The sequence below is a fragment of the Ovis canadensis genome, chromosome 20 (genome assembly GCF_042477335.2).
Source record: "Ovis canadensis isolate MfBH-ARS-UI-01 breed Bighorn chromosome 20, ARS-UI_OviCan_v2, whole genome shotgun sequence".
NCBI classification, from domain to species: Eukaryota; Metazoa; Chordata; class Mammalia; order Artiodactyla; family Bovidae; genus Ovis; species Ovis canadensis.
Genome location: NC_091264.1, coordinates 19319412 through 19346828, shown reverse-complemented (window position 1 = coordinate 19346828; position 27417 = coordinate 19319412). Strand labels below are relative to the sequence as shown.

General features: G+C 40.9%; 1 protein-coding gene across 1 annotated transcript in view; it reads right to left on the bottom strand.

Moving 5' to 3' along the window:
- The window catches only part of COL21A1 (collagen type XXI alpha 1 chain), a 245398-nt gene that overhangs the window by 161929 nt on the left and 56052 nt on the right, over positions 1-27417 (bottom strand). Inside the window, exon 2 of the mRNA XM_069564079.1 lies at positions 4019-4130. Within this exon, the coding sequence (XP_069420180.1) occupies positions 4019-4106 (88 nt within the window). The 5' untranslated portion in view covers positions 4107-4130. The remainder of the gene's footprint in view (positions 1-4018; positions 4131-27417) is intronic.

Sequence of the window (27417 nt, the reverse complement as noted above, 5' to 3'; positions counted from 1 at the left end):
ATCTAGGTTGCTTCCATGTCCTAGTTACTGTAAACAGTGCTGCAATGAATGTTGGAGTATATGTGTCTCTTTCAACTCTGGTTTCCTCAGTGTGTATGCTAGGATGTCTGTAAAAGATGACCTGGATAGCAGAACTACAATTAGCAGCATTTGGGACTTCCCTAGTGGTGAAATGGTTAAGACTCCACCTCCCACTGCAGGGGAGCAGATTCAGTCTCTTGTCAGGGAACTAAGATCCCACATGCCCCAAGGTTTGGTCAACAAAAAAACAAAATCCAGCTTTCCTTCTCCCATGCAAGCTTTCCTACAGGCAATCAGAATAAGAGTCAACACACTGAGCTGTCACTCAGTTCAGTTCAGTTCAGTCGCTCAGTCGTGTCCAACTCTTTGTGACCCCATGAATCCTAGCACGCCAGGCCTCCCTGTCCATCGCCATCTCCTGGAGTTCACTCAGACTCATGTCCATTGAGTCAGTGATGCCATCCAACCATCTCATCCTCTGTCATCCCCTTCTCCTCCTGCCCCAAATCCCTCCCAGAATCAGAGTCTTTTCCAATGAGTCAACTCTTCACATGAGGTGGCCAAAGTACTGGAGCTTCAGCTTTAGCATCATTCCTTCCAAAGAAATCCCAGGGCTGATCTCCTTCAGAATGGACTGGTTGGATCTCCTTGCAGTCCAAGGGACTCTCGACTCTTCTCCAACACCACAGTTCAAAAGTATCGATTCTTCAGCACTCAGCTTTCTTCACAGTCCAACTCTCACATCCATACATGACCACAGGAAAAACCATAGCCTTGACTAGATGGACCTTAGTCAGCAAAGTAATGTCTCTGCTTTTGAACATACTATCTAGGTTGGTCATAACTTTTCTTCCAAGGAGTAAGCATCTTTTAATTTCATGGCTGCAAATCACCATCTGCAGTGATTTTGGAGCCACCAAAAAATAAACTTTGACACTGTTTCCACTGTTTCCCCATCTATTGCCCATGAAGTGATGGGACCGGATGCCATGATCTTTGTTTTCTGAATGTTGAGCTTTAAGCCGACTTTTTCACTCTCCTCTTTCACTTTCATCAAGAGGCTTTTGAGTTCCTCTTCACTTTCTGCCATAAGGGTGGTGTCATCTGCACATCTGAGGTTATTGATATTTCTCCTGGCAATCTTGATTCCAGCTTGTGTTTCTTCCAGTCCAGCGTTTCTCATGATGTACTCTGCATATAGGTTAAATAAGCAGGGTGACAATATACAGCCTTGACGTACTCCTTTTCCTATTTGGAACCAGTCTGTTGTTCCATGTCCAGTTCTAACTGTTGCTTCCTAACCTGCATATAGATTTCTCAAGAGGTAGGTTAGGTGGTCTGGTATTCCCATCTCTTTCAGAATTTTCCACAGTGTATTGTGACCCACACAGTCAAAGGCTTTGGCATAGTCAATAAAGCAGAAATAGATGTTTTTCTGGAACTCGCTTGCTTTTTCCATGATCCAGCGGATGTTGGCAATTTGATCTCTGGTTCCTCTCCCTTTTCTAAAACCAGCTTGAACATCAGGGAGTTCACGGTTCACGTATTGCTGAAGCCTGGCTTGGAGAATTTGGAGCAGGACTTTACTAGCATGTGAGATGAGTGCAATTGTGCAGTAGTTTGAGCATTCTTTGGCATTGCCTTTCTTTGGAATTGGAATGACCTTTTCCAGTCCTGTGGCCACTGGCACAAATTTGCTGGCATATTGAGTGTAGCACTTTCACAGCATCATCTTTCAGGATTTGAAACAGCTCAACTGGAATTCCATCACCTCCACTAGCTTTGTTCATAGTGATGCTTTCTAAGGCCCACTTGACTTCACATTCCAAAATGTCTGGCTCTAGATTAGTGATCACATCATCATGATTATCTGGGTCATGAAGATCTTTTTTGTACAGTTCTTCTGTGTATTCTTGCCACCTCTTCTTAATATCTTCTGCTTCTGTTAGGTCCATACCATTTCTGTCCTTTATCAAGCCCATCTTTGCATGAAGTGTTCCCTTGGTATCTCTAATTTTCTTGAAGAGATCTCTAGTCTTTCCCATTCTGTTCTTTTCCTCTATTTCTTTGCATTGATCACTGAAGAAGGCTTTCTTATCTCTTCTTGCTATTCTCTGGAACTCTGCATTCAGATGCTTATATCTTTCTTTTCTCCTTTGCTTTTTGCCTCTCTTCTTTTCACAGCTATTTGTAAGGCCTCCCCAGACAGCCATTTTGCTTTTTTTGCACTTCTTTTCCATGAGGATGGTCTTGATCCCTGTCTCCTGTACAATGTCACAAACCTCATTCCATAGTTCATCAGGCACTCTATTTATCAGATCTAGTCCCTTAAATCTATTTCTCACTTCTGCTGTATAATCATAAGGGATTTGATTTAGGTCATACCAGAATGATATAGTGGTTTTCCCTACTTTCTTCAATTTGGGTCTGAGTTTGGTAATAAGGAGTTCATGATCTGAGCCACATTCAGCTCCTGGTCTTGTTTTTGTTGACTGTATAGAGCTTCTCCATCTTTGGCTGTAAAAAATATAATCAATCTGATTTCGGTATTGACCATCTGGTGATGTCCATGTGTAGAGACTTCTCTTGTGTTGTTGGCAGAGGATGTTTGCTATGACCAGTGCATTTTCTTGGCAAAACTCTATTAGTCTTTGCCCTGCTTCATTCTGTATTCCAAGGCCAAATTTGCCTGTTACTCCAGGTGTTTCTTGACTTCCTACTTTTGCATTCCAGTCCCCTATAATGAAAAGGATATCTTTTTTGGGTGTTAGTTCTAAAAGGCCTTGTAGGTCTTCATAAAACTGTTCAACTTCAGCTTCTTCAGCATTACTGGTTGGGGCATAGACTTGGATTACTGTGATATTGAATGATTTGCCTTGGAGACGAACAGAGATCATTCTGTTGTTTTTGAGATTGCATCCAAGTACTGCATTTCAGACTCTTTCGTTGACCATGATGGCTACTCCATTTCTTCTGGGGGATTCCTGCCCGCAGTAGTAGATATAATGGTCATCTGAATTAAATTCACCCATTCCAGTCCATTTTAGTTCGCTGATTCCTAGAATGTCGACGTTCACTCTTGCCATATCTTGTTTGACCACTTTCAATTTGCCTTGATTCATGGACCTGACATTCCAGGTTCCTATGCAATATTGCTCTTTATATCATCGGATCTTGCTTCTATCACCAGTCACATCCACAACTGGGTATTGTTTTTGCCTTGGTTCCATCCCTTCATTCTTTCTGGAGTTATTTGTCCACTGATCTCCAGTAGCATACTGGGCACTTAATCCCATGAACGGAGAAGCCCGGTAGGCTGCAGTCCATGGGGTCGAGAAGAGTCGGACACCACTGAGCGACTTCACTTTCACTTCTCACCTTCATGCCTTGAAGAAGGAAATGGCACCCCAGTCCAGTGTTCTTGCCTGGAGAATCCCAGGGATGGGGGAGCCTGGTGGGCTGCCATCTCTGGGGTCGCACAGAGTCGGACACGACTGAAGCGACTTAGCAGCAGCAACAGCAGCAATGACCTGGGGAGTTCCTCTTTTGGTATCCTATCATTTTGCCTTTTCATATTGTTCATGGGGTTCTCAAGGCAAGAATACTGAAGTGACTTGCCATTTCCCTCTCCAGTGGAAGAAGGGAATTTATATGCCTATGTTATTTACATAGATTATCTTGTTATCTCTATGAGATAAGTTCACAGGATGGTCCTGATAATCAATCCTGTGAGTAGGTACTTTACCTGCATATCATGAAGATTATATAAGTGACTCAACAATGGTGGGTTAATATTACCACAGAATTTTCTTAAAATGACTTCTGATAGCTTTTCCTCCCAGTTAACATGTAGCATAGCAATTCATTTATTTCAGGCAATCACAGCATCAAAGACAGTAAGAATAAGATCCTTAAAGCCAATACTTAGGCTCCTTCTATTTCATTCCCCAATCAATGTGTTGATTAAAAAAAAAAAGACAATGCTGATAATTCTTACTTGATCTTATTTCCCCGTCTTCAGCTAACACAGAATTCTGAAGAAGCAGGACCGAAATTATCCAAAGAAATGTAGTATGGTGGGCCATGTTTCTGTTTTTGCTTTAGGACTCCTAAAAAAGAAATAAAGAGGCAGGAAAAAAAGAAAGTTAAATATATTAGAAAAATAAAGACAAATACCTAATAATCATAAGTTTGAATTTGGAAACTACAATGTTAGTTAAAACCCAGTTAATTTTTACTAATCTTGGAATTAACTTATGTGTCCAAATAGCCACATTTTATCTATATTAATGAAAGGCAATAAATCAGAGCTAAGGAAGAACATGATAAATTTTTTAATTCATAATCATCTTGGGAAAGCAAAAACTTCTCTAAAACTTTATGCTTTGCTCAAAATACTTACTAGAATCCCCTCTTTTAACACAGCCTGTAGAGCCCTATCATCTTCTTTCTATTATCTCAGGGGCAACACATCAGTCAGTTCAGTTCAGTTCAGTCGCTCAGTCATGTCCAACTCTTTGCGACCCCATGAACTGCAGCATACCAGGCCTCCCTGTCCATCATCAACTCCCAGAGTTCACCCAAACTCATGTCCATTGAGTCGGTGATGCCATCCAGCCATCTCATCCTCTGTCATCCCCTTCTCCTCCTGCCCCCAATCCCTCCCAGAATCAGGGTCTTTTCCAATGAGTCAGCTCTTCATATCAGGTGGCCAAAGTATTGGAGCTTCAGCTTCAGCATCAGTCCTTCCAATGAACACCCAGGAGATCTCCTTTAGAATGAACTGGTTGGATCTCCTTGCAGTCCAAGGGACTCTCAAGGGCAACACATATCCTTCTTTTAAATGTGGATTTGCATTTAAGAAACACGCAATGGGAATCTGGATTTAAAAAAAAAAAAGTCTATATGATAAAACTGAGTGATGGGATTTCATTTTTTTAATGGCTGTAATAATTATAAACATTAGGACCTATTTTATTTAACTCATCAACATTCAGCTATGTGACTTAAGCATGTTTTCTAAGTTAGTCCTGGGACTTCACTCCTGGTTAAAGTTTGTATCGTTGCCAAAGACTGTCACTCCCAACAATGAGAACATGCCAGATAAACTATAGGATTTTAAAACCCAGCAGAAAAAAACAGGGTTTATAGAAACCTAAATGAGCTGAATTCCAAAAGTTATTAATAGGACAGAACTCCTTTCATTCCAGGAGGAGGAAGAATTTGCCACAGTATAGAAGAATCCAAAGTTAGTGTGACAGACGAGAATTCTGAGAGGCCCGAGCCACAGAGCAAGGATGCCCTCAGTCAGCAATTTTCCCCATGAGCCTTATCAGGGTACATGGAATAGACAAGTAATACAGAGAAAATTGAGAGTGGGATAAAACAATCTAGAGAGATTCTTTCCCTCTCTCTCCTTCTCCAGGTACCCAGGGAATTCCTCAAATACACATCCTCATCTTGCTGAAGGTTAAGGGAGAAGCAGCAGAACTGAGAAAAGACCTTCCAAGGCACACTGGGCCTTCACTACAGTGGAGAGACACATCTCAAAAAGCAGAAAGGCAAAGAAAGGATGAGAGAAAAGAACTCAAATACAAAAAGTGGAAACTATACTGACAAACTGAGAGAAATCTTAAAAGTGTCTTCCAAGATATGAGAAGAAACAAGAAATTTTACTCTGATCAGGAGAAAAACAATATAAGCAGATGCAGAGACAAAGAAGGCTGAGTATCGAAGAATTGAAGCTTTTGAACTGTGGTATTGGAGAAGATTCTTGAGAGCACCTAGAATTGGGAAAAAATCAAACCAAACAATCCTGAAGGAAATCAATTATGAATATTCATTGGAGGGACTGAGGCTGAGGCTGAAGCCCCAATACTTTGGCCACCTGATGTGAAGAACTGACTCACTCAAAAAGACCCTGATGCTGGGAAAGACTGAAGGCAGGAAGAGAAGGGGACAACAGAGGATGAGATGGTTGGATGGCATCATCAACTCAATGGACATGAGTTTGAGCAAGCTCCAGGAGATAGTGAAGAACAGGGAAGCCTGGCCTGCTGCAGTCCATGGAGTCCCAAAGAGTCAGGCACAACTAAGCAACTGAACAACAACAAGAAATGATCTCGATATCAGAAGCACCAAGCAGGGTCATTTATAAATAAAATGACGATGATAAACATGTTAAAGGATCTAATGAGTAAGATGGACAACAATATGCAAAAATGTGAAATTTCAAAAGAGGGATACAAACTATTAAAAAAAGATGCGAATGAGATGCCTGCAATGCAAATATATATTTAAAAAGAACTAATGCAGTGAGTTTGCATATATCAAAAGATCAGTAAGCTTGAAGATAAATCAATAGAAATTAACCAAGTTAAAGTTGTGGGGAGATGAGTGAGTCATGCAGGCAACAGAGCTTCTGAACTCTCTGGGACAGTATCAAGTGGTCTTCATTTATTAACAGCACACAGCTAATTAGCTTCTCATATGGAAAGGAGAAAGTGAATAAAGAAATATTTTTAAATACAATGGCCAAGAATTTTTCAGTTGACAAATCCTTCCACCAATCAGATCAAACAAACCCCAAACAAATACTTTGTAATTATGATACACCTAGGTGTATCATAATTAGTTGAAAGTTTAAGAGTAAATTCTTAAAACTAACCAAAGGAAAAAATGCATGATGTATGAAGGACAAACAATAAGAATTTTAGAAAAAATTTTCATGGTAAAAAATGGGTAATGGATCAGAAAGACATAAAATTTTAAATATGTAGGTATCTAATAATAAAGCTTCAGAATACATGAAGAAAAATGGGGGGAAATTTTTAAAATGACAAATTCATATCAAAGTGTGAGATTTCAACATTCATTTCTAGTAATTATTGAATTAGACAAAAAAAAAATTTGTAAGAGTACATGCATGCATGCTAAGTCTCTTCAGTCGTGTCTGATTCTTTACAACCCCATGAATTGCAGCCTGCCAGGCTCCTTGTTTGTGGGATTCTCCAGGCAAGATACTGGAGTATGTTACCATGCCCTCCTCCAGGGCGTCTTCCCGACCCAGAGACTGACCCCACATCACTTATGTCACCTCCATTGGCAGATGGGTTCTTTACCACTAGCACCACCTAGTAAGGGTACAAAAGGTTTAAGAAACATTACCAACCAACTTCAACTAATGGACAAAGAACACTCCACCTAAAAACAGTAGAATATACGTCCTTTTGTTGTACAGATGAAAGTCACCAAAACAGACCATATGCTGGAGAAAAAAAACAAGCCTCAAATTCCAAAGAAATGAAACCACACAAATTATGTTCTTTGACCTAAATGACATTAAATTAGGAAAAAAGGACTTCCCTGGTGGCCTAGTGGTTAAGACTCTGACTGGCAGTGCAGGGGACACAGTTTTGATCCCTGGGACAGGAATATTCCACGTGCTGAGGGGTGACTAAGACAGTAACGACTCCTGAGCCCACAGGTGCAGCTACTGAAGCTCACACACCCTAGAGACCAGATTCTGCAACAAAAGTCCCCGCAGTGAGAAGCCTAAGCACCACACTGGAGACTAATCCCTCTCACAGCAACTACAGAAAGCCCAAGCACAGGCAGCAACGAAGGCCCAGCACAGATAAATTTTAAATTTTTTTAAAAAATTAATGAATTTTTTAAAAAGGGAAGAAAATCCCAAAATACTTGGAAATTAACCAATATACTTCTAAGTAATTCATGAGTTAAAAAGAAAATCAGAGGAAAATCTTAAAATATTTCAACTGATCATTTTTTTAATCAAAAATTTATGATGCATTTAAACCACTACTAAGAGGGCAAGTTTAACTTTAAAAGTGTATTTCATAAAAGAAGAAAAATGAAAAATCAATATCTAAGCTTCCACCTTAATAAGCTAAAGAAAGAACAACAAATTAAACCTAAAATATTAAAAAAGGAATAATCAATGAAATAGAAAATTGAAAAACAATATGTGTAAAGAGTTAATTCTTTAACAAATAAATATACTTATAAATCATAGCAAGAATAGTCAAGAAGTAAGACAGAAAACATATATTACCTGAGTCAATATGGAAACAAGAGATGAAAGTGAAGAGGAGCTAAAAAGGCTCTTGAGGAAAGTGAAAGAGGAGAGTGAAAAAGTTGGCTTAAAGCTCAACATTCAGAAAACAAAGATCATGGCATCTGGTCCCATCACTTCATGGGAAATAGATGGGGAAACAGTAGAAACAGTGTCAGACTTTATTTTTTGGGGCTCCAAAATCACTGCAGATGGTGACTGCAGCCATAAAATTAAAAGACGCTTACTCCTTGGAAGAAAAGTTATGACCAATCTAGACAGTATATTCAAAAGCAGAGACATTACTTTGCCGACTAAGGTCCGTCTAGTCAAGGCTATGGTTTTTCCTGTGGTCGTGTATGGATGTGAGAGTTGGACTGTGAAGAAAGCTGAGCACCGAAGAATTGATGCTTTTGAACAGTGGTGTTGGAGAAGACTCTTGAGAGTCCCTTGGACTGCAAGGAGATCCAACCAGTCCATTCTGAAGGAGATCAACCCTGGGATTTCTTTGGAAGGAATGATGCTAAAGCTGAAGCTCCAGTACTTTGGCCACCTCATGTGAAGAGTTGACTCATTGGAAAAGACTCTGATGCTGGGAGGGATTGGGGGCAGGAGGAGAAGGGGATGACAGAGGATGAGATGGCTGGATGGCATCACGGACTCGATGGACGTGAGTCTGAGTGAACTCCGGGAGTTGGTGATGGACGGGGAGGCCTGGCATGCTGCGATTCATGGGGTCGCAAAGAGTTGGACACGACTGAGCGACTGAACTGAACTGAACAGACTTTAAAGGACAGTAAGGAGACAAATGAAATGGTCAGTCTTAAGACTGAAAGTGAAAGGCCCTCAGTCATGTCCAACTCTTTGTGACCCCATGGACAATACAGTCCCTGGAATTCTCCAGACCAGAATACTGGAGTGGGTAGCCTTTTCCTTCTCCAGGGCATCTTTCCAAACCAGAGATAGAATGCAGGCCTCTCACATTGCAGGTGGATTCTTTACCAGCTGAGACACCAGGGAAGCTCACTACTTACTGAAACTGATCTAAATTGAAATTATTAAAGAAATTGAATTTTTATTCAAAAATTTTCCCGCAAATAAAGCACCAATGCCAGATAGTTTCATCAGTAATTTCTACCAAACATTTAAAAATAAATGCTTTTATGAAGCAAAATTAAATGAAAATAGAGGAAAAGAGAACTCTCCTCAACTTCTAGTATAAGGCCAACATAACTCTAACAAAAAACTAGACAAAGATATTACAAGATAAAACTATAGTTCATTATCCTTCACGAGGCAAGGATGTAAAAATACAGAATGAATCGTTAGCAAATAAAATCTAGCAATATATGAAAAAGATCATGACCAAGTAAGGCTTAACCCACTGATGCAAGATTATTTAATGTTTAAATCTCAGGACTTTCCTGGTGGTCCAGTTGTGAGGACTCTACCTTCCAGTGTAGGGGTCACAAGCTCCATGTCTGGTTGAGGAACTAGGATCCCCCATGCTGCAGGGTGAATAAGACTTAGGATCCCCCATGCTGCAGGGTGAATAAGACTGTGTGCCACAACTCCTAAACCCCACTGCCTCAACTAGAGAGCCTGAGCGCTGCAAACTACAGAGCCCACGCATTCCGGAGCCCAGAAGCTACCTGTGTACCACAAGGAAGACCCCGCATGCTGCAACTAAGACCCAGGGCAGTCAAAAATAAACAAATGTTTTGGTTTGTTTTTTTTTTAAATCTCAGCTGATGTAATTTACAACACTGCTGCTGCTGCTAAGTCGCTTCAGTTGTGTCCAACTCTGTGCGACCCCATAGATGGCAGCCCACCAGGCTCCCCCGTCCCTGGGATTCTCCAGGTAAGAACACTGGAGTGGGTTGCCATTTCCTTCTCCAATGCATGAAAGTGAAAAGTGAAAGTGAAGTCACTCAGTCATGTCCGACTCTCAGCGACCCCATGGACTGCAGCCCACCAGGCTCCTCTAACCATGGGATTTTCCAGGCAAGAGCACTGGAGTGGGTGCCATTGCCTTCTCTGAATTTACAACACTAAGAAAGTAAAAACTATTTGCATGGACATCTCAATTTACACAGCAAAATTATTTAATAAAATTTAGCACCCAATCATGATAAAACTCTCAGTAAACTAAGACTAGGAGAAAATTCTTCAATTTGATTAATGCCATCTATGAAAAATCTATAGCTCAGATCATATTGAGCAGTAAAAGACTAAATGCATTCTCTCCCAAGTCAGTAAAAATTAAGGCCATATTCTCATATCACTTCTATTCAAAAATGTACAGAAAATCCTAGCCAGTGCCACATTCCAAATAGAAATAAAGGGTATAAAAAAAAACTATAAGAAAGAATTAAAACTGCAATTATTTACAGACAACATGATTATCTACATAGAAACTTGAAACCTACTAAAACTCTAGTAGAACTAGTAAGTAAATTTAGCAAGGTCACAGGATACAAGGTTAATAGTGTTTTAAAATATATATATATACAATACAATGGGAATATAATATATGCAATATATTAAAGTATTCAATACTATTAAAGCACCATAAATCTAGAAATAAAGTTATTGAAAATTGTGAACAATCTCTACACTAAAATATACAATACATTGTTGAAAGAAATTAAAGATCAAATAAATGGAGAAATCTATATTCCTGGATTAAAAGACTCAACATTGGTTACATCTTTATCTTCCTCAAATTGATCAATAGATTCAACACAATCCCAATCAAATCTTGACCCCACCTTATTTCATATGCAAAAATTAGATGAAGTATAAATCTGAAGGTAAAGCTAAAATTATAAGCTTTCTAGAAGCAAACATAAGAGAATAGCTTCACAATCTTTGGATTAGGTGAATTTTCTTAGGACATAGAAACCACTATCAATTTTAAAAGTGGATTCACACTGGATTTCACCAAAATTAAATGATACCATAAAGAAAATAAGTCAATATTTAGAGTAAAATACTTACAAAATGACTCATACACAGACTAACTCCTAGAAATCAACAACAGAAAACAATCCAATTTTTTAAAGAGCAAAAGTCTTGAACAAACTTTTAAAATTATTAACAAAATATAGAAATAGCCAATAAGCATAGTACATGGTTCTCATCATCAGTTACCAAAGAAGTGTATGCTAAAACCACAATAAGATATCATTTCACACCCACTAAAATGGCTAAAATTTAAAAACTGACAATATCAAAGGTTTATGAGTCTATGTAGAGAAATTGGAACTCACACATTTATAGTAAGAGTGTAAAATGATGTAACCACTTCAGAGAAGTGTTAAGTTCAGTTTCTTACAAAATTAAACTATGACCAGCAATCCTTTCACTAAGTATATAACCTAGAGTAATGAAAACATGTGCCAACAAAAAGACTTTAGCAATGTTTATAGTAATTTTATTCATAATAGTTCCAAACTAAAAATAACTCAAATGCCATCCACAGGAAAGTGGATAAACAAGTTGTTGGTTATTCAAGTAATGAAACAGAGCAACAAAAAATAAACTTTTATTATATTCAACCACATGAATAATTGTAAATATATTCTATCTAATGAAAGGAGACAAACACAGAAGAATACACAGAGCATGATTCCAGGTATATGAAGTCCCAAAACAGAAAACTGCCATATTAGGAAAAGCTTGCCTTTGATGGGAAAAGTAGGCTGGAATGTAGCACAAATTAATCCACTGGTGTTACAAATAGTCTACATTTGCAGTGATGACTCTTGGGTGCATAGATTGCAATAGGCTTAAAAGCTGTAAAATTTGTTGGACACAATTTATATCTCAGTGAAAAATAATGAGTCCAAAATCATCACCATCATTTTTTAAATTAGACTGGCCCTCTCAACAAAGAGCTTATAAAGGTCAAAAAATGTCATTAAGAAAGAAGCATTTTTGGTGAGTCATCACCGAGATGTACTGTTTTATGGCAACAATGTGTACTAATAAATATTGACTAACTTCCTTCCCCAAAACCTCAAAATTAAGTTATTCTGCTCCTCTACCAAAAATATCCTCATTATTTCTACGTAGTATTTAATTCCTTCAGAATCCTTGGGCTAAAGTGAATTGTCTGATTGCTTTATATTTTAGTTGACAACCATCAATGTAGACGATATAAAAAGGGCATTAAATAAATACCACCACCATGTTATTTCACCATGGAAAAATAACTCATATATTTAACAAATACATTTTACAGTTATTTAATTGGACATATGCTTATGCATCCTGGGGGAGGAGAGGACATGGCAACCCACTCCAGTATGCTTGCCTGGAGAATCCCATGGACAGAGAAGCCTGGCGGGCTACAGTCCATAGGGTCACAAAGAGTTGGACACGACTGAAGTGACTTAGCATGCATGCATGCTTATGCACGGAGTATATAAACTGCGGCATATTGAGTTTTATCATTTTCTTCTATCTTTTGGGGGAGCTTGTTAAACATATGGATGACTTAACCCTACCCACTGGCTTCAGATTGCAGGGCAAGGGGACAAACACTTAAAAAGCTTCCCATAGGCTAATGTCCACCAAAGTTCTAAAAATTCTGGTATTAAAAAAAAAAAAAAAAAGACACTTCCTAATCCTGTATGGGATTTCCCTGGTGGTTCAGCAGTGAAGAATCTGCCTGCAATGCAGGGGCTGCAGATGGGAGTTAGATCCCTGAGTCAGGAAGAACCCCTGGAGGAGAGCATGGCAACCCACTCTAGTATTCTTGCCTGGAGAATCTCCATGGACAGAGGAGCCTGGTGAGCTACAGTCCATGGAGGTGCAAAGAGTCGGACAGGACTGAGGAGACTTAGTATGCATGCATGCCTTCCCCTTATAGAGAAGCAGGTTAACAACCCTAAATAGCATAACTCAGACTCTCTACATTCAAAACTGACTACTCAGAGAGTAATCAGGCAGCCTTAGCATCCTTCAAATGTTAACAGTCACACAAATAAGAGATTCATTAAAAGGCAGACTCTGATTCAGTAAATTTGGTTTGCCACCTAAGATTATTCATATGAATGAAGGCCTCTAGGGAACATAGGAACACACACTGTCCTTAAACATGAAAAAGTCTGTTTTGGAAAATGTTACTTAAAGAACTTCTTCATGGATAAGGATAAAGGGGGAAATTACTTTTAATAGTATGTAGGAATTTAAACTGAGCTCTCCTGCTAATAGAAAATATATACTAGGCTAACCACCAAGCAATCCAGATTATAGATTTAACACTGCCCCTAACCCACTATAATTCAATATCCTTCTTACAGTGTTCTAAAGCTCAAAAAAAAGGAAATGAAACTGGTGATTTGTAATCTTCAACTATGGAGATGATGATCTATATACTGTAACCTCATAGGATTATTGTGATAAGGAAAACTTACAGTGTCAAATGCTTGAGACTACTCTATGCCATTTAATCTTGGGAAGTGTTGAGGAAATTATAAGGCTGACTTAGAGAACATGACTGGCCTGTTACACACACTCTATAAGCAACAGACTCAGAACTTACACTCAGATTCTCTCACTCCACAATGCTTTACAATCTTCATTCAGCAACATTTCTCAAGTGCCTATTATGTAACAGACACTCTTTCAGGTACTGGGAATTCAGAAGTGACCAAACTAGATAAGGAATCTGCTTTTGTGGTGCCTACATACCAGAGACTAAATAAATGATTGAGTGAGACCGTTTCAGACACTGGAAGAGGCTCTAAGGCAACTTGGCCAGGAGCAGAGCAAGGGCCGCTTTCAACATGGACCTCAGAGAAGGCATCTGAAAGGATGCCCTGCAAGCTGACTCTTGAAGGAATTGAAGGAGCCATCCTGCCTGAAACTGAGGACCAGCTCTCCTTCTGTGGATGGAGCAACTCTGTTTGTTCCAGGGACAGATGGAAGGTTAGTGACAGAGAGGTGAGGGAGGAAGGGGAGGAAGGGCAGGAGCTATACCGAGGCAGCAGGACCCCAGCTGGTGTGTTTCATTTCCAACTGTTCCCCCTGAATGCACAGTGAATCCACAGAGGGTGTGTTATATTGAGAACCTTTCCCCCTGAATGCACAGTGAATCCGCAGAGGGTAGGCAGCTCCTGTGCATTAGGGCGAGGTCTTCCCATTGTGTAGAGCACCCCCCTTTCAATATCAAAGAGATCTCTAAACGTTAAGCATTAGGTGACTCTCGAGAAATGAGATCAATTGATGATTATCCTCTTTTACTTTTCATCTCTCTTCCATTTTCTAAGGTTATAAAAATGGTACAGAGAATCTATTTGCTGGGCAGGAAGAGAGACATAAATGTACAGAACAGACTTGTGGACACCGGGGAAGGAGAGGGTGGGATGAACTGAGAGAGCAGCGTAGACATATACACATTACCATGTATGAAACAGACAGTTGGCGGGAATCTGCTTTAGAGTACAGGGAGCTCAGCTCGGTGCCCTGTGACGACCTAGTGGGATAAGGGCAGGAAGGGAGGCTCCAGAGGGAAGGGACATATGTGTACATATAGTTAATGCAATTCATTGTACAGCAGAAACTTACACAATGTTGTAAAGCAACTCTACTCCAATTAAAATATATATACATGTTATATTATGTTCCACTGCCACGGTCACTAATACTTTGTTAAGATCAAAATAAATACTCTTAAGTCAACTTCTGAGAGCAGTGGATACAATGATAGCAACTTCCTTGTCTCCTTGCAATGAATGGGTCTCACTGGGTCTGTGGCCGGAGAGGCATGGGAATTCGCATAGGAGCACCAGGAATGCAACAAGCTTTGAAAACAAGGGACTATCGGGAAAATGCCATCTCAAAATGTGGTTGCTAAGCTTGGTCATAAACCCACCAATAAATTTGAAGACTAAAAATAGTCCCCTCTTGAGACACTAACACTCATGCTTATTTATAAGCACATATTTATATGCTCTGTCTTTGAACTAAATTGTAAAACAGGAAAAGGTGGGGAAACTGAAATTCTGGACTTCATGTTTTTACACACACACACACACACACTCCTATTGTGTTCCATATTTTTAGCATCAAGGTGGTAGGCATGCATGCTAAGTTGCTTCAGTAATGTCCAACTCTTTGTGATCCTATGAACTATAGGCTATCAGCCTCCCCTATCCATAGGATTCTCCAAGCAAGAATGCTGGAGTAGGTTGCCATGCCCTCCTCTAGGGATTGAACCCATGTCTCATGTCTCCTGCATTGGCAGGTGGGTTCTTTACCACTAGCACCACCTGGGAGGCCCTAAGATGGTAGGAAAGTGTTAGTTGCTCTGTTGTGTCTGACCCTTTGAGACCCCATGAACTGTAGCTGGCCAGGCTCCCTTGTCCATGGGATTCTCTAGGAGGAATATTGGAGTGGTTTGCCATTCCCTTCTCCAGGGGATCTTCCCAACCTAGGAATTGAACCCAGGTCTCCTGCATTGCCATCTGAGCCACTAAGGTGGTGGGAGCAGTATCAACTGGGACAGATAGAACTGAAAATGGAAAAATGCTGGCAAACCAGTGAAACAATTAGGAATGGTTCATAGATATATGTAAAGTTTGGTTTGTGTGAGTAATCATTAAAACAACACAACTGAAGTTATATCTTCTGGAATTTCACAGGTCAAATTAAGCTCCCCAAAATATGTAATTAATCAAGGCCATATCACACAGTATCCATTAGAGCTGTACAACAAAAAGTGAATGGCAGTAAGTTGGTGGAGTTACTGAAGTTTGGTGGGGAGGTTTAAAATCCCATCTGGCCATAGCAGCTTCTAAATATTCAAGCAGTGAAATAAGGTACATGTCTGTGTAACCATTTAAAATGAGGCCAGTAAAAGATAGTCAAGGAACATGGAGTACAGTGTATTTTATTGGCCTGTACCAGCAAGTCCACTAAAATCAAGCCATGGGATCCTATTGGTAGTTTTAAGCTGTGCATATAAATGTAGCACCTTTTCCTATCCTCAAATTCTTCTTTTATTAACATATATTAGCCTAATTTTTATTTTTTCCTTAACTTGGTTCTAATTTTTACAGTAAGGCATATAAAAAGCAAAGACATCAATTTCCAAAGGGAAAGCTAATAAAATTTTGAAATTCTAATTCAGGTCGAATTGTACTTCAACTTCCTAATCTCCCAATTTTTCCATGATATACCAGAAAGTGTGCTGGAAAACAAAGCATGCATTGTGAGTTCTGGTCCTCGATGTGCCTGGTATGCCAACTTAGAAAATAAAATGTAAGAATTTGTAAAGCTAAAAAGCAATACAGGATAATAAAGAGAAAATAAATTACATAGACAAAAGAGGAGCCAGGGTAAACGAAAATGGGTAGAAGAAGGCAACTAATGCCAAACTGATATGAAGAAAATCATCAGTAAGCAACTCTAGCACCCCAAAATGGTTTCTCATACCATTTCCCATTAAAAGAAATCAGGCTCTTTAGAGAGAATAGCAGATTCTGTGTCTGAGGGACCGAAGACAGAGGAATCTTGTCACTCTAAAAACAAGGAAAATCTTAAGAGTGGCCAGGATTAGATCAAAATGACCCAAAAGCTAAACTGAGGGGTTCCTATTTGCTGAAGATAAGACCATCTGACCATTGAAAGTGATAACGACTACAATGGACTGATGTACAACAGTTTACTAAACCTATGAGTTCATGATGATAAATAAAAAAATAAAAATAAAAAACATACATTGGCCACCTTTGGAGACTGCTAGCATACAAATGAAGAAAAAGAATCAAATATTCATCCTACTTTTTCTACATGGATAATAATTCAGAGTAATAATATAGTTAATGAGGCAACAGTTAATAAATGCTAGAAGAATATAATAGAATTAGAAAAATCATATTTTGCAACTACTAATGAATGAGTTGTTGTTGTTCAGTCACTAAGTCATGTCCAGCTCTTTGCAACCCCATGGACTGGAGTGTGCCAGGCTTCCGTGTCCTTCACTATCTCCTAGAGTTTGCTCAAACTCATGCCCATTGAGTCTGTGATACTATTCAACCATCTTAGCCTCTATCACCCCTTTCTCCTCCTGCCCTCAATCTTTCCCAGCATCAGGGTCTTTTCCAGTGAGTGAGCTCTTCATATCACCTGGCCAAAGTATTGGAGCTTCAGCATCAGTCTTTCCAATGAATATTCAGGGTTGATTTCCTTTAGGATGGACTGGTTTTATCTCCTTGCAGTCCAAGGAACTCTCAGAGGTTTTTCCAGCACCACAATTTGAAAGTATCAATTCTTCAGTGCTCAGCCTTCTTTATGTTCATAATATAATATGGCAAAGAACACCAGTGCTGCCAGTATGACTGGGTGAAAAGTTAGAGACGAAATCAGAACACATGCATTGCTTGACTGCACCTGAACCCACTCCCCTACCTTATTTAGCATCATTAGAGTGAATAAGATGCATGCTGCTCCCAACATGACATAATAGGAGCACATGGCCATCTGTGAATTATTTTTGGCCAATTAAAAAAGAACACCTGAAACTACTCAAGTCTCTGTATTTACCCAATGGTAAGAAACTCCATCCTGTCTTAAATGACACCAAGTTAAATGACACCAAGATGATGAAATCAGTGAAAGGGGAAATTTGTACAATTAATAAACAAGTGCCATAAAAACAAAAGAGAAATTAAATGTAATTGTGGACATTGTTGGATCCTGATTGAAACAACAAACTGTACATATTTTTGAGACAGAGAAAACTGAACATGGACTGGGTATTAGATGACATACACCATTTTTAAAACTTCATTGGGTGTAATAGAAGCATGGTGGTTTGTTTGCTTCAGCTTCTTAAGTAATTGAAGAAAAAAATATAAATGTTGATTATACAAATATAATAAAAGTAGAAGCCACCCAGCGGAGGAAAATATTCGTAATAGATACAATTTTAAAAAATTGTATCCAAAACACAAATTTTCTATTCTAAATGTTTTCTAAGATGAATAGCCAACCCTATTTGTTTTGTCTTTTTCTTACTTTAGAACTTTTTAATGGCCAGCTGCTGCTGCTAAGTCACTTCAGTCGTGTCCAACTCTGTGCAACCCCATAGATGGCAGCCCACCAGGCTCCCCATCCCTGGGATTCTCAAGGCAAGAACACTGGAGTGGGTTGCCATTTCCTTCTCCAATGCATGAAAGTGAAAAGTGAAAGTGAAGTCGCTCAGTCGTGTCTGACTCCTAGCCACCCCATGGACTGTGTAGCCCACTAGGCTCCTCCATCCATGGGATTTTCCAGGCAAGAGTACTGGCGTGGAGTGCCATTGCTTTCTCCAGGTTACTAAAAAATATGTCACAACATTCCTGGGTATGGCTAATAGCAGATTGATACTCACAGAGCATGTGCGACAATAATGTAAACACCCAGCCATCATGGAAAAGAAGATAATGCATTGAATTATTTGCATGCATGCATGCTAAGTTGCTTGAGTCATGTCAGACTCTTTGAGGCCCTATGCACTGTAGCCCATCAGCCTCCTCTGTTGATGGGATTCTCTAGGCAAGAATACTGGAGGGGGTTGCCATGTGCTCTCTCAGGGGATCTTCCCGACCCAGGGATTGAACTGCATCTCTTATGTCTCCTGCATTGGCTGGAGGGTTCTTTACCACTAGCGCCACCTGGGAAGCAAGAAAACAAAACAAAACAAAAAGCCTCTTACCTGGTTTCAGTGTTTCTACTCTAAGCTAATTAACTAAATTGGGAGCACTGGCATGGAGATGGGACAGGGTTGAGGGCTGTAGCTTGAATAAATGTGTGACATACATCAGTTCAGTTCAGTTCAGTTCAGTCTTCAGTTGTGTCCAATTCTTTGCAACCCCATGAATCCCAGCACACCAGGCCTCCCTGTCCATCACCATCTCCCGGAGTTCACTCAGACTCAGGTCCATTGAGTCCGTGATGCCATTCAGCCATCTCATCCTGGGTCATCCCCTTCTCCTCCTGCCCCCAATCCCTCCCAGCATCAGAGTCTTTCCAATGAGTCAACTCTTCGCATGAGGTATCCAAAGTACTGGAGCTTCAGCTTTAGCATCATTCCTTCCAAAGAAATCCCAGGGTTGATCTCCTTCAGAATGGACTGGTTGGATTTCCTTGCAGTCCAAGGGACCCTCAAGAGTCTTCTCCAACACCACAGTTCAAACACATCAATTCTTTGGCACTCAGCCTTCTTCACAGTTCTTAGTATAATCATCCCGTTTTTTGAAAAAAAACAAATGTTATTTCCCTGGGTCATTCTCTGAAAATTCAAATTTCTTTTCCCTCTTTAAGTTGCTCTTCCTCACAACTTCTACTTTCAAATTAAACTTAAATTTAAGGCCACCTGATTAATAAAATACCTCTAGACTTTCATCAAAACTCAGTGAATGTGTATGCCCACATCAACAATTTTTAGCATGATGTTTTATGAATATTTCTTTTTCTGATCTTTCTAACCAAGTTTGATGAGTTTCAAAAATTGTGAAATGGTCAAATGAACACTGGAGAATAGGATGGCAACAATTCAAATTTCCTGGAGAGTTTAAGAGACCTGGCTGAAGCTGAATAATTACTGCTAAATCATTCTTAATTCTAAAAGCGTCAGTGCAAAGCATTTTATTAACATTCCTCATACCCAAGTTATAATTATGATACACTAGAGGGTTTCCTAGAACTACTTTATGGTAGCTTGGGGCCTCAATAATTCATATGTACTGTGTACTTAGGTTCATTTTTAAAGGTTTAGATCATTATTCTTCTGGTTTTGAATTGTCATGGATCTATGACTGCTGTTGAGAGTTAACCATTGACATATTATTTAATATTAACTGCTAGTCAGAAAGAGACCACCGCTCAAAAAATAAGATTTCTATGATATAATGGAGATGAACCACTTAATAAATGATTTTATACTATAGTTTTGCTACAAATATAAAAATTTATCCTACCCTGAGCTATCTTTGGTTTACAGGAAAAATTCTAGGCTTGTTAAACAAATAACACATTGATAAAGAAGATTTCCTAAAGGAGAAAATGGCAACCCACTCCAGTATTCCTGGCTCGGAAATCCCATGGACAAAGGGGCCTGGTGGCCTACAATGCATGGGGTAACAAAGGAGTCTGAAACAACTTAGCAACTCAGTTCAGGTCAGTCATGTTCGACACTTTGCGACCCCATGAATCGCAGCACGCCAGGCCTCCCTGTCCATCACCAACTCCCGGAGTTCACTCAGACTCACGTCCATCGAGTCCGTGATGCCTTCCAGCCATCTCATCCTCTGTCGTCCCCTTCTCCTCCGGCCCCCAATCCCTCCCAGCATCAGAGTCTTTTCCAATAGGTCAACTCTTCGCATGAGGTGGCCAAAGTACTGGAGCTTCAGCTTTAGCATCATTCCTTCCAAAGAAATCCCAGGGCTGATCTCCTTCAGAATGGACTGGTTGGATCTCCTTGCAGTCCAAGGGACTCTCAAGAGTCTTCTCCAATACCACAGTTCAAAAGCATCAATTCTTAGGTGCTCAGCCTTCTTCACAGTCCAACTCTCACATCCATACATGACCACAGGAAAAACCATAGCCTTGACTAGATGGACCTTAGTTGGCAATGTCTTTGCTTTTGAATATACTATCTAGGTTGGTCATAACTTTTCTTCCAAGGAATAAGCGTCTTAATTTCATGGCTGCAATCACCATCTGCAGTGATTTTGGAGCCCAAAAAAATAGTCTCCCACTGTTACCACTGTTTACCCATCTATTTCCCATGAAGTGATGGGACCAGATACCATGAACTTCGTTTTCTGAATGTTGAACTTTAGGCCAACTTTTTCACTCTCCATTTTCACTTTCATCAAGAGGTTTTTTAGTTCCTCTTCACTTTCTGCCATAAGGGTGGTGTCATCTGCATATCTGAGGTTATTGATATTTCTCCCAGCAATCTTGATTCCAGTTTGCACTTCTTCCAGCCCAGCATTTCTCATGATGTAATCTGCATAGAAGTGAAATAAGCAGGGTGACAATATACAGCCTTGACATACTCCTTTTCCTATTTGGAACCAGTCTGTTGTTCCATGTCCAGTTCTAACTGCTGCTTCCTGACCTGCATATAAGTTTCTCAAGAGGCAGGTCAGGTGGTCTGGTGTTCCCATCTCTTTCAAAATTTTCCACAGTTGATTGTGATCCACACAGTCAAGGCTTTGGCATAGTCAATAAATCAGAAATAGATGTTTTTCTGGAACTCTCTTGCTTTTTCCATGATCCAGTGGATGTTGGCAATTCGATCTCTGGTTCCTCTGCCTTTTCTAAAACCAGCTTGAACATCAGGAAGTTCACTGTTCACGTATTGCTGAAGCCTGGCTTGGAGAATTTGGAGCAGGACTTTGCTAGCATGTGAGATGAGTGCAATTGTGCAGTAGTTTGAGCATTCTTTGGCATTGCCTTTCTTTGGGATTGGAATGAAAACTGACCTTTTCCAGTCCTGTGGCCACTGCTGAGTTTTCCAAATTTTCTGGCATATTGAGTGTAGCACTTTCATAGCATCATCTTTCAGGATTTGAAACAGCTCAACTGGAATTCCATCACCTCCACTAGCTTTGTTCATAGCGATGCTTTCCAAGGCCCACTTGACTTCACATTCCAGGATGTCTCGCTCTAGATTAGTGATCAGACCATCATGATTATCTGGGTCGTAAAGATCTTTTTTGTACAGTTCTTCTGTATATTCTTGCCACCTCTTCTTAATATCTTCTGCTTCTGTTAGGTCCAAACCATTTCTGACCTTTATCAAGCTCATCTTTCCATGAAACGTTCCCTTGGTATCTCTAATTTTCTTGAAGAGATCTCTAGTCTTTCCCATTCTGTTCTTTTCCTCTATCTTTGCATTGATAGCTGAAGAAGGCTTTCTTATCTCTTCTTGCTATTCTCTGGAACTCTGCATTCTGATGCTTACATCTTTCTTTTCTCCTTTGCTTTTTGCCTCTCTTCTTTTCACAGCTATTTGTAAGGCCTCCCCCGACAGCCATGCGGCTGCGACCCTGCGCACTAACCACAGCCAAGAGGAGTGACCCCACGTCCGAGGTCAGGGGCAACGGCCGAGAGTGCCAGGCTGCAACGGCGCAGGAATGGGGGAGCCACCCCGTGTCCGAGGTCAGTGGTGGCCGGGAGGAGACACCCCGCGTCCGAGGCCAGGGGCGGTGGCCTAGAGGAGCTACCTTGAGTCCCAGGCCAGGGGAGGTGGCCTAGAGGAGCTACCCCACATCCGAGGTCAGTGGCGGCCGGGAGGAGACACCCCGTATCCGAGGTCGGGGCGGCGGCTGAAAGGAGCTACCCTGCGTCCGAGGCCAGAGGCGGTGGCCGAGAGGACCTACCCCACATCTGAGGTCAGGGGCAGCCGGGAGAAGCCACCTCTCGCCCGAGGCCAGGGGCAGTGGCCCTGAGGAGCCACCCCACACCCGAGGCCAGGGGCAGCTGCCAGGAGGAGCCACCCCAAGCTGGAGGCCAGGGGTGGCAGCTGGGAGGAGCAACCCGAGGAGCTGTGGCTGAACAGGCGCAGGAGGGAATAGAGGAGCTACCCTGTGTCCGAGGTCAGGGGCAGCAGGAGAAGTCACCTCTCGCCCGAGGCCAGGGGCGGTGGCCCTGAGGAGCCACCCCACACCCGAGGCCAGGGGCAGCTGCCAGGAGGAGCCACCCCAAGCTGGAGGCCAGGGGTGGCAGCTGGGAGGAGCTATGGCTGTGCAGGCGCAGGAGGGCCTAGAGGAGCTATCCCACGTTGAAGGTCAGGAACAGCGGTGGTAAGGAGATACCCCTCGTCCAAGGTAAGGAGCAGCAGCTGTGCTTTGCTGGAGCAGCCATGAAGAGATATCCCACACCCAAGGTAAAAGAAACCCAAGTAAGATGGTAGGTGTTGCAAGATGGCATCAGAGGGCAGACCCACTGAAACCATACTCACAGAAAACTAGTCAATCTAATCACACTAGGACCACAGCCTTGTCTAACTCAATGAAACCAAGCCATGCCCTCAGGGAAACCCAAGATGGGCAGGTCATGGTGGAGAGGTCTGACAGAATGTGGTCCCCTGGAGAAGGAAATGGCAAACCACTTCAGTATTCTTGCCTTGAGAACCCCATGAACAGTAGGAAAAGGCAAAATGATAGGATACTGAAAGAGGAACTCCCCAGGTCAGTAGGTGCCCAACATGCTTCTGGAGATCAGTGGAGAAATAACTCCAGAAAGAATGAAGGGATGAAGCCAAAGCAAAAATAATACCCAGCGGTGGATGTGACTGGTGACAGAAGCAAGATTCGATGCTGTAAAGAGCAACATTGCATAGGAACCTGGAATGTCAGGTCCATGAATCAAGGCAAATTGGAAGTGGTCAGACAAGAGATGGCAAGAGTGAATGTCGACATTCTAGGAATCAGCAAACTAAAATGGACAGGAATGGGTGAATTTAACTCAGATGACCATTATATCTACTACTGCGGGCAGGAATCCCTCAGAAAAAATGGAGTAGCCATCATGGTCAACGAAAGAGTCTGAAATGCAGTACTTGGATGCAGTCTCAAAAATGACAGAATGATCTCTGTTCATCTCCAAGGCAAACCATTCAATATCACAGTAATCCAAGTCTATGCCCCAACCAGTAACGCTGAAGAAGCTGAAGTTGAACGGTTTTATGAAGACCTACAAGAACTTTTAGAACTAACACCCCCGCTCAAAAAAAAAACAAGACTTAGCAACTAAACAGTAACAATAATCTATCTGCTACAAATAAATGCGTTAAAGCATTATGTGGCTTAAAAATACTAGACTAGGTGTTAGAAGACAATATTTAACCTGATTTTGCCATTATTAGAATTTAAGCAAGAGAGAAAGAAAGAAAAAAATAAAAAGACTGCTCTCTGGGACTTGAGTTCTTTTCTATGAAAGAAACAAATTTACCAGTTTGGAATTCTGTGAATCTGTGATAATCAGCAAATTCAATTTACATGTATCTTTTGTGAGCTTTTTTAAAAAGAAGAGTAACATTGTACCAGGAGGCTTCCCTTGTGGCTCACTGGTAAAGAATTCACCTGCCAATGCAAGACAAGAGGGTTTGATCCCTGGGTTGGGAACATCCCCTGGAGAAGGAAAAGGCAACCCACTCCAGTATTCTTGCCTGGGAAATTCCATGGACAGAGGGGCCTGGAGGAATATAGTCCACGGGGTCACAAAAGAGTAGAACGCAACATAGTGACCAAACAACAACAAAATAATATACCACTGCATTGCTGCTTTTTAAAAAAAAATTATAGATATTTAATAAACAAGTATCAGAGCCAAGATACTATATTTCAGTGGATAAACAAACAAATATGCAGTGTTGATTAGATATACTATGTAATGTTCCGTTCAGCTCAGCTCAGTCGCTCAGTCATGTCTGACTCTGCGATCCCATGGACTGCAGCACACCAGGCCTCCCTGTCCATCACCAACTCCGGGAGTTTACTCAAACTCATGTCCATTGAGTCAGTGATGCCACATCCAACCATCTCATCCTCTGTTGTCACCTTCTCCTCCTGCCTTCAATCTTTCCCAGCATCAGGGTCTTTTTGAGTGAGTCAGTTCTTCACATCAGGTGGCCAAAGTACTGGCGTCTCAGCTTCCGCATCAGTCCTTCCAATGAATATTCAGGACTGATTTCCTTCAGAATGGACTGGTTGGATCTCCTTGCAGTCCAAGGTACTATCAAGGGTCTTCTCCAACATCACAGTTCAAAAGCATCAATTCTTTGGCACTCAGCTTTCCCCATAGTCCAACTCTCACATCCATACCTGACTACTGGAAAAACCATAGCTTTGACTAGATGGACCTTTGTTGGCAAAGTACTGTCTCTGCTTTTTTTTTTTTAATTGGAGTCTACTTACTTTACAATATTGTAGTGGTTTTGCCATACATTGACATGAATCAGCCACAGGTGCACATGTGTTCCCCATCCTGAGCTCCCCTCCCACCTTCCTCCCATCACATCCCTCAGGGTCATCCCAGAGCACCCTGTCTCATGCATCAAACCTGGACTGGCAATCCATTTCACATATGATAATATACATGTTTAAATGCTATTCTCTCAAATCATCCAGCCCTTGCCATCTCCCACAGAGTCCAAAAGACTGTTCTATATATCTGTGTCTCTTTTGCTATCTGGCATATAGGGATATCATTACCACCTTTCTAAATTCCATATATATGCATTATTATACTGTATTGGTGTTTTTCTTTCTGGCTTACTTCACTCTGTATAATAGGCTCCAGTTTCATCCACCTCATTAGAACTGACTCAAATGTATTCTTTTTAATGGCTGAGTAATATTCCATTGTGTATATGTACCACAGCTTTCTTATCCATTCGTCTGCTGATGGACATCTAGGTTGCTTCCATGTCCTGGCTATTATAAATAGTGCTGCCATGAACATTGGGGTACATGCCCCCCTTTGAATTCTGGTTTCCTCAGTGTATATGCCCAGCAGTGGGATCGCTGGGTCATATGGCAGTTCTATTTCCGGTTTTTTAAGGAATCTCCACACTGTTCTCCATAGTGGCTGTAGTAGTTTGCATTCCCACCAACAGTGTAAGAGGGTTCCCTTTTCTCCAGACCCTCTCCAGCATTTATTGTTTGTGGACTTTTGGATAGCAGCCATTCTGACCACCGTGAAAGGGAACCTCATTGTGGTTTTGATTTGCATTTCTCTGATAATGAGTGATGTTGAGCATGTTTTCATGTGTTTGTTAGCCATCTGTATGTCTTCTTTGGAGAAATGTCTGTTTAGTTCTTCGGCCCAATTTTTGATTGGGTCATCTGTTTTTCTAGAGTTGAGCTGCAGGAGTGCTTGTATATTTTTGAGATTAATTCTTTGTCAGTTGCTTTGTTTGCTATTATTTTCTCCCATTCTGAAGGTTGTCTTTTCACCTTCCTTATAGTTTCCTTCATTCTGCAAAAGCTTTTAAGTTTAATTAGGCCCCATTTGTTTATTTTTGCTTTTATTTCCATTACTCTGGGAAGTGGGTCATAGAGGATCCTGCTGTAATTTATGTCAGAGAGTGTTTTGCCTATGTTTTCCACTAGGAGTTTTATAGTTTCTGGTCTTACATTTAGATCTTTAATCCATTTTGAGTTTATTTTTGTGTGTGGTGTTAGAAAGTGTTCTAGGTTCATTCTTTCACAAGTGGTTGACCAGTTTTCCCAGCACCCCTTGTTAAAGAGATTGTCTTTTCTCCACTGTATATTCTTGCCTCCTCTGTCAAAGATAAGGTGTCCATAGGTGTGTGGATTTATCTCTGGGCTTTCTATTTTGTTCCATTGATCTATATTTCTGTCTTTGTGCCAGTAGCATACTGTCTTGATGACTGTAGCTTTGTAATATAGTCTGAAGTCAGGCAAGTTGATTCCTCCAGTTCCATTCTTTCTCAAGATTGCTTTGGCTAGTCAAGATTTTTTTTTGTATTTCCATACAAATTGTGAAATTATTTGTTCTAGTTCTGTGAAAAATACCATTGGTGGCTTGATAGGGATTGCATTGAATCTATAGATTGCTTTGGATCTCTGCTTTTTAATATGCTGTCTAGGTTGGTCAGGGGCTTCTCTGGTGGCTCAGAGGTTAAAGCATCTGCCTGCAATGTGGGAGACCTGGGTTGAATCCCTGGGACAGGAAGATTCCCCTGGAGAAGGAAATGGAAACCCGCTCCAGTATTCTTGCCTGGAGAATCCCATGGGCAGAGGAGCCTGGTGGGCTACAGTCCACGGGGTCGCAAAGAGTTGGACACAACTGAGCGACTTCACTGTCACTTTCACGTTAGGTTGGTCATAGCTTTTCTTCTAAGGAGCAAGCATCTTTTAATTTCATGGCTGCAGTCACCATCTACAGTGATTTTGGAGCCCGCTACATGGCCCCCCCCCCAAAAAAATATGTCTCTCATTGTTTCCACTGTTTCCCCATCAATTTGCTAAGAAGTGATGGAACCAGATGCCATGATCTTAGTTTTCTGAATGTTGAGCTTTAAGCCAACTTTTTCACTCTTCTCTTTCACTGTCATCAAGAGGCTCTTTAGCTCTTCTTCACTTTTTGCCATAAGGGTAGTGTCATCTGCCTATCTTATGTTATTGATATACCTCACAGCAATCTTGACTCCAGCTTGTGCTTCATCCAGCTGGGCATTTCACATGATGCATTCTGCCTATAAGTTAAATAAGCAGGGTGACAATATACAGCCTTGACATACTCCTTTCCAGATTTGGAACCAGTCTATTGTTCCATGTCCAATTCTAACT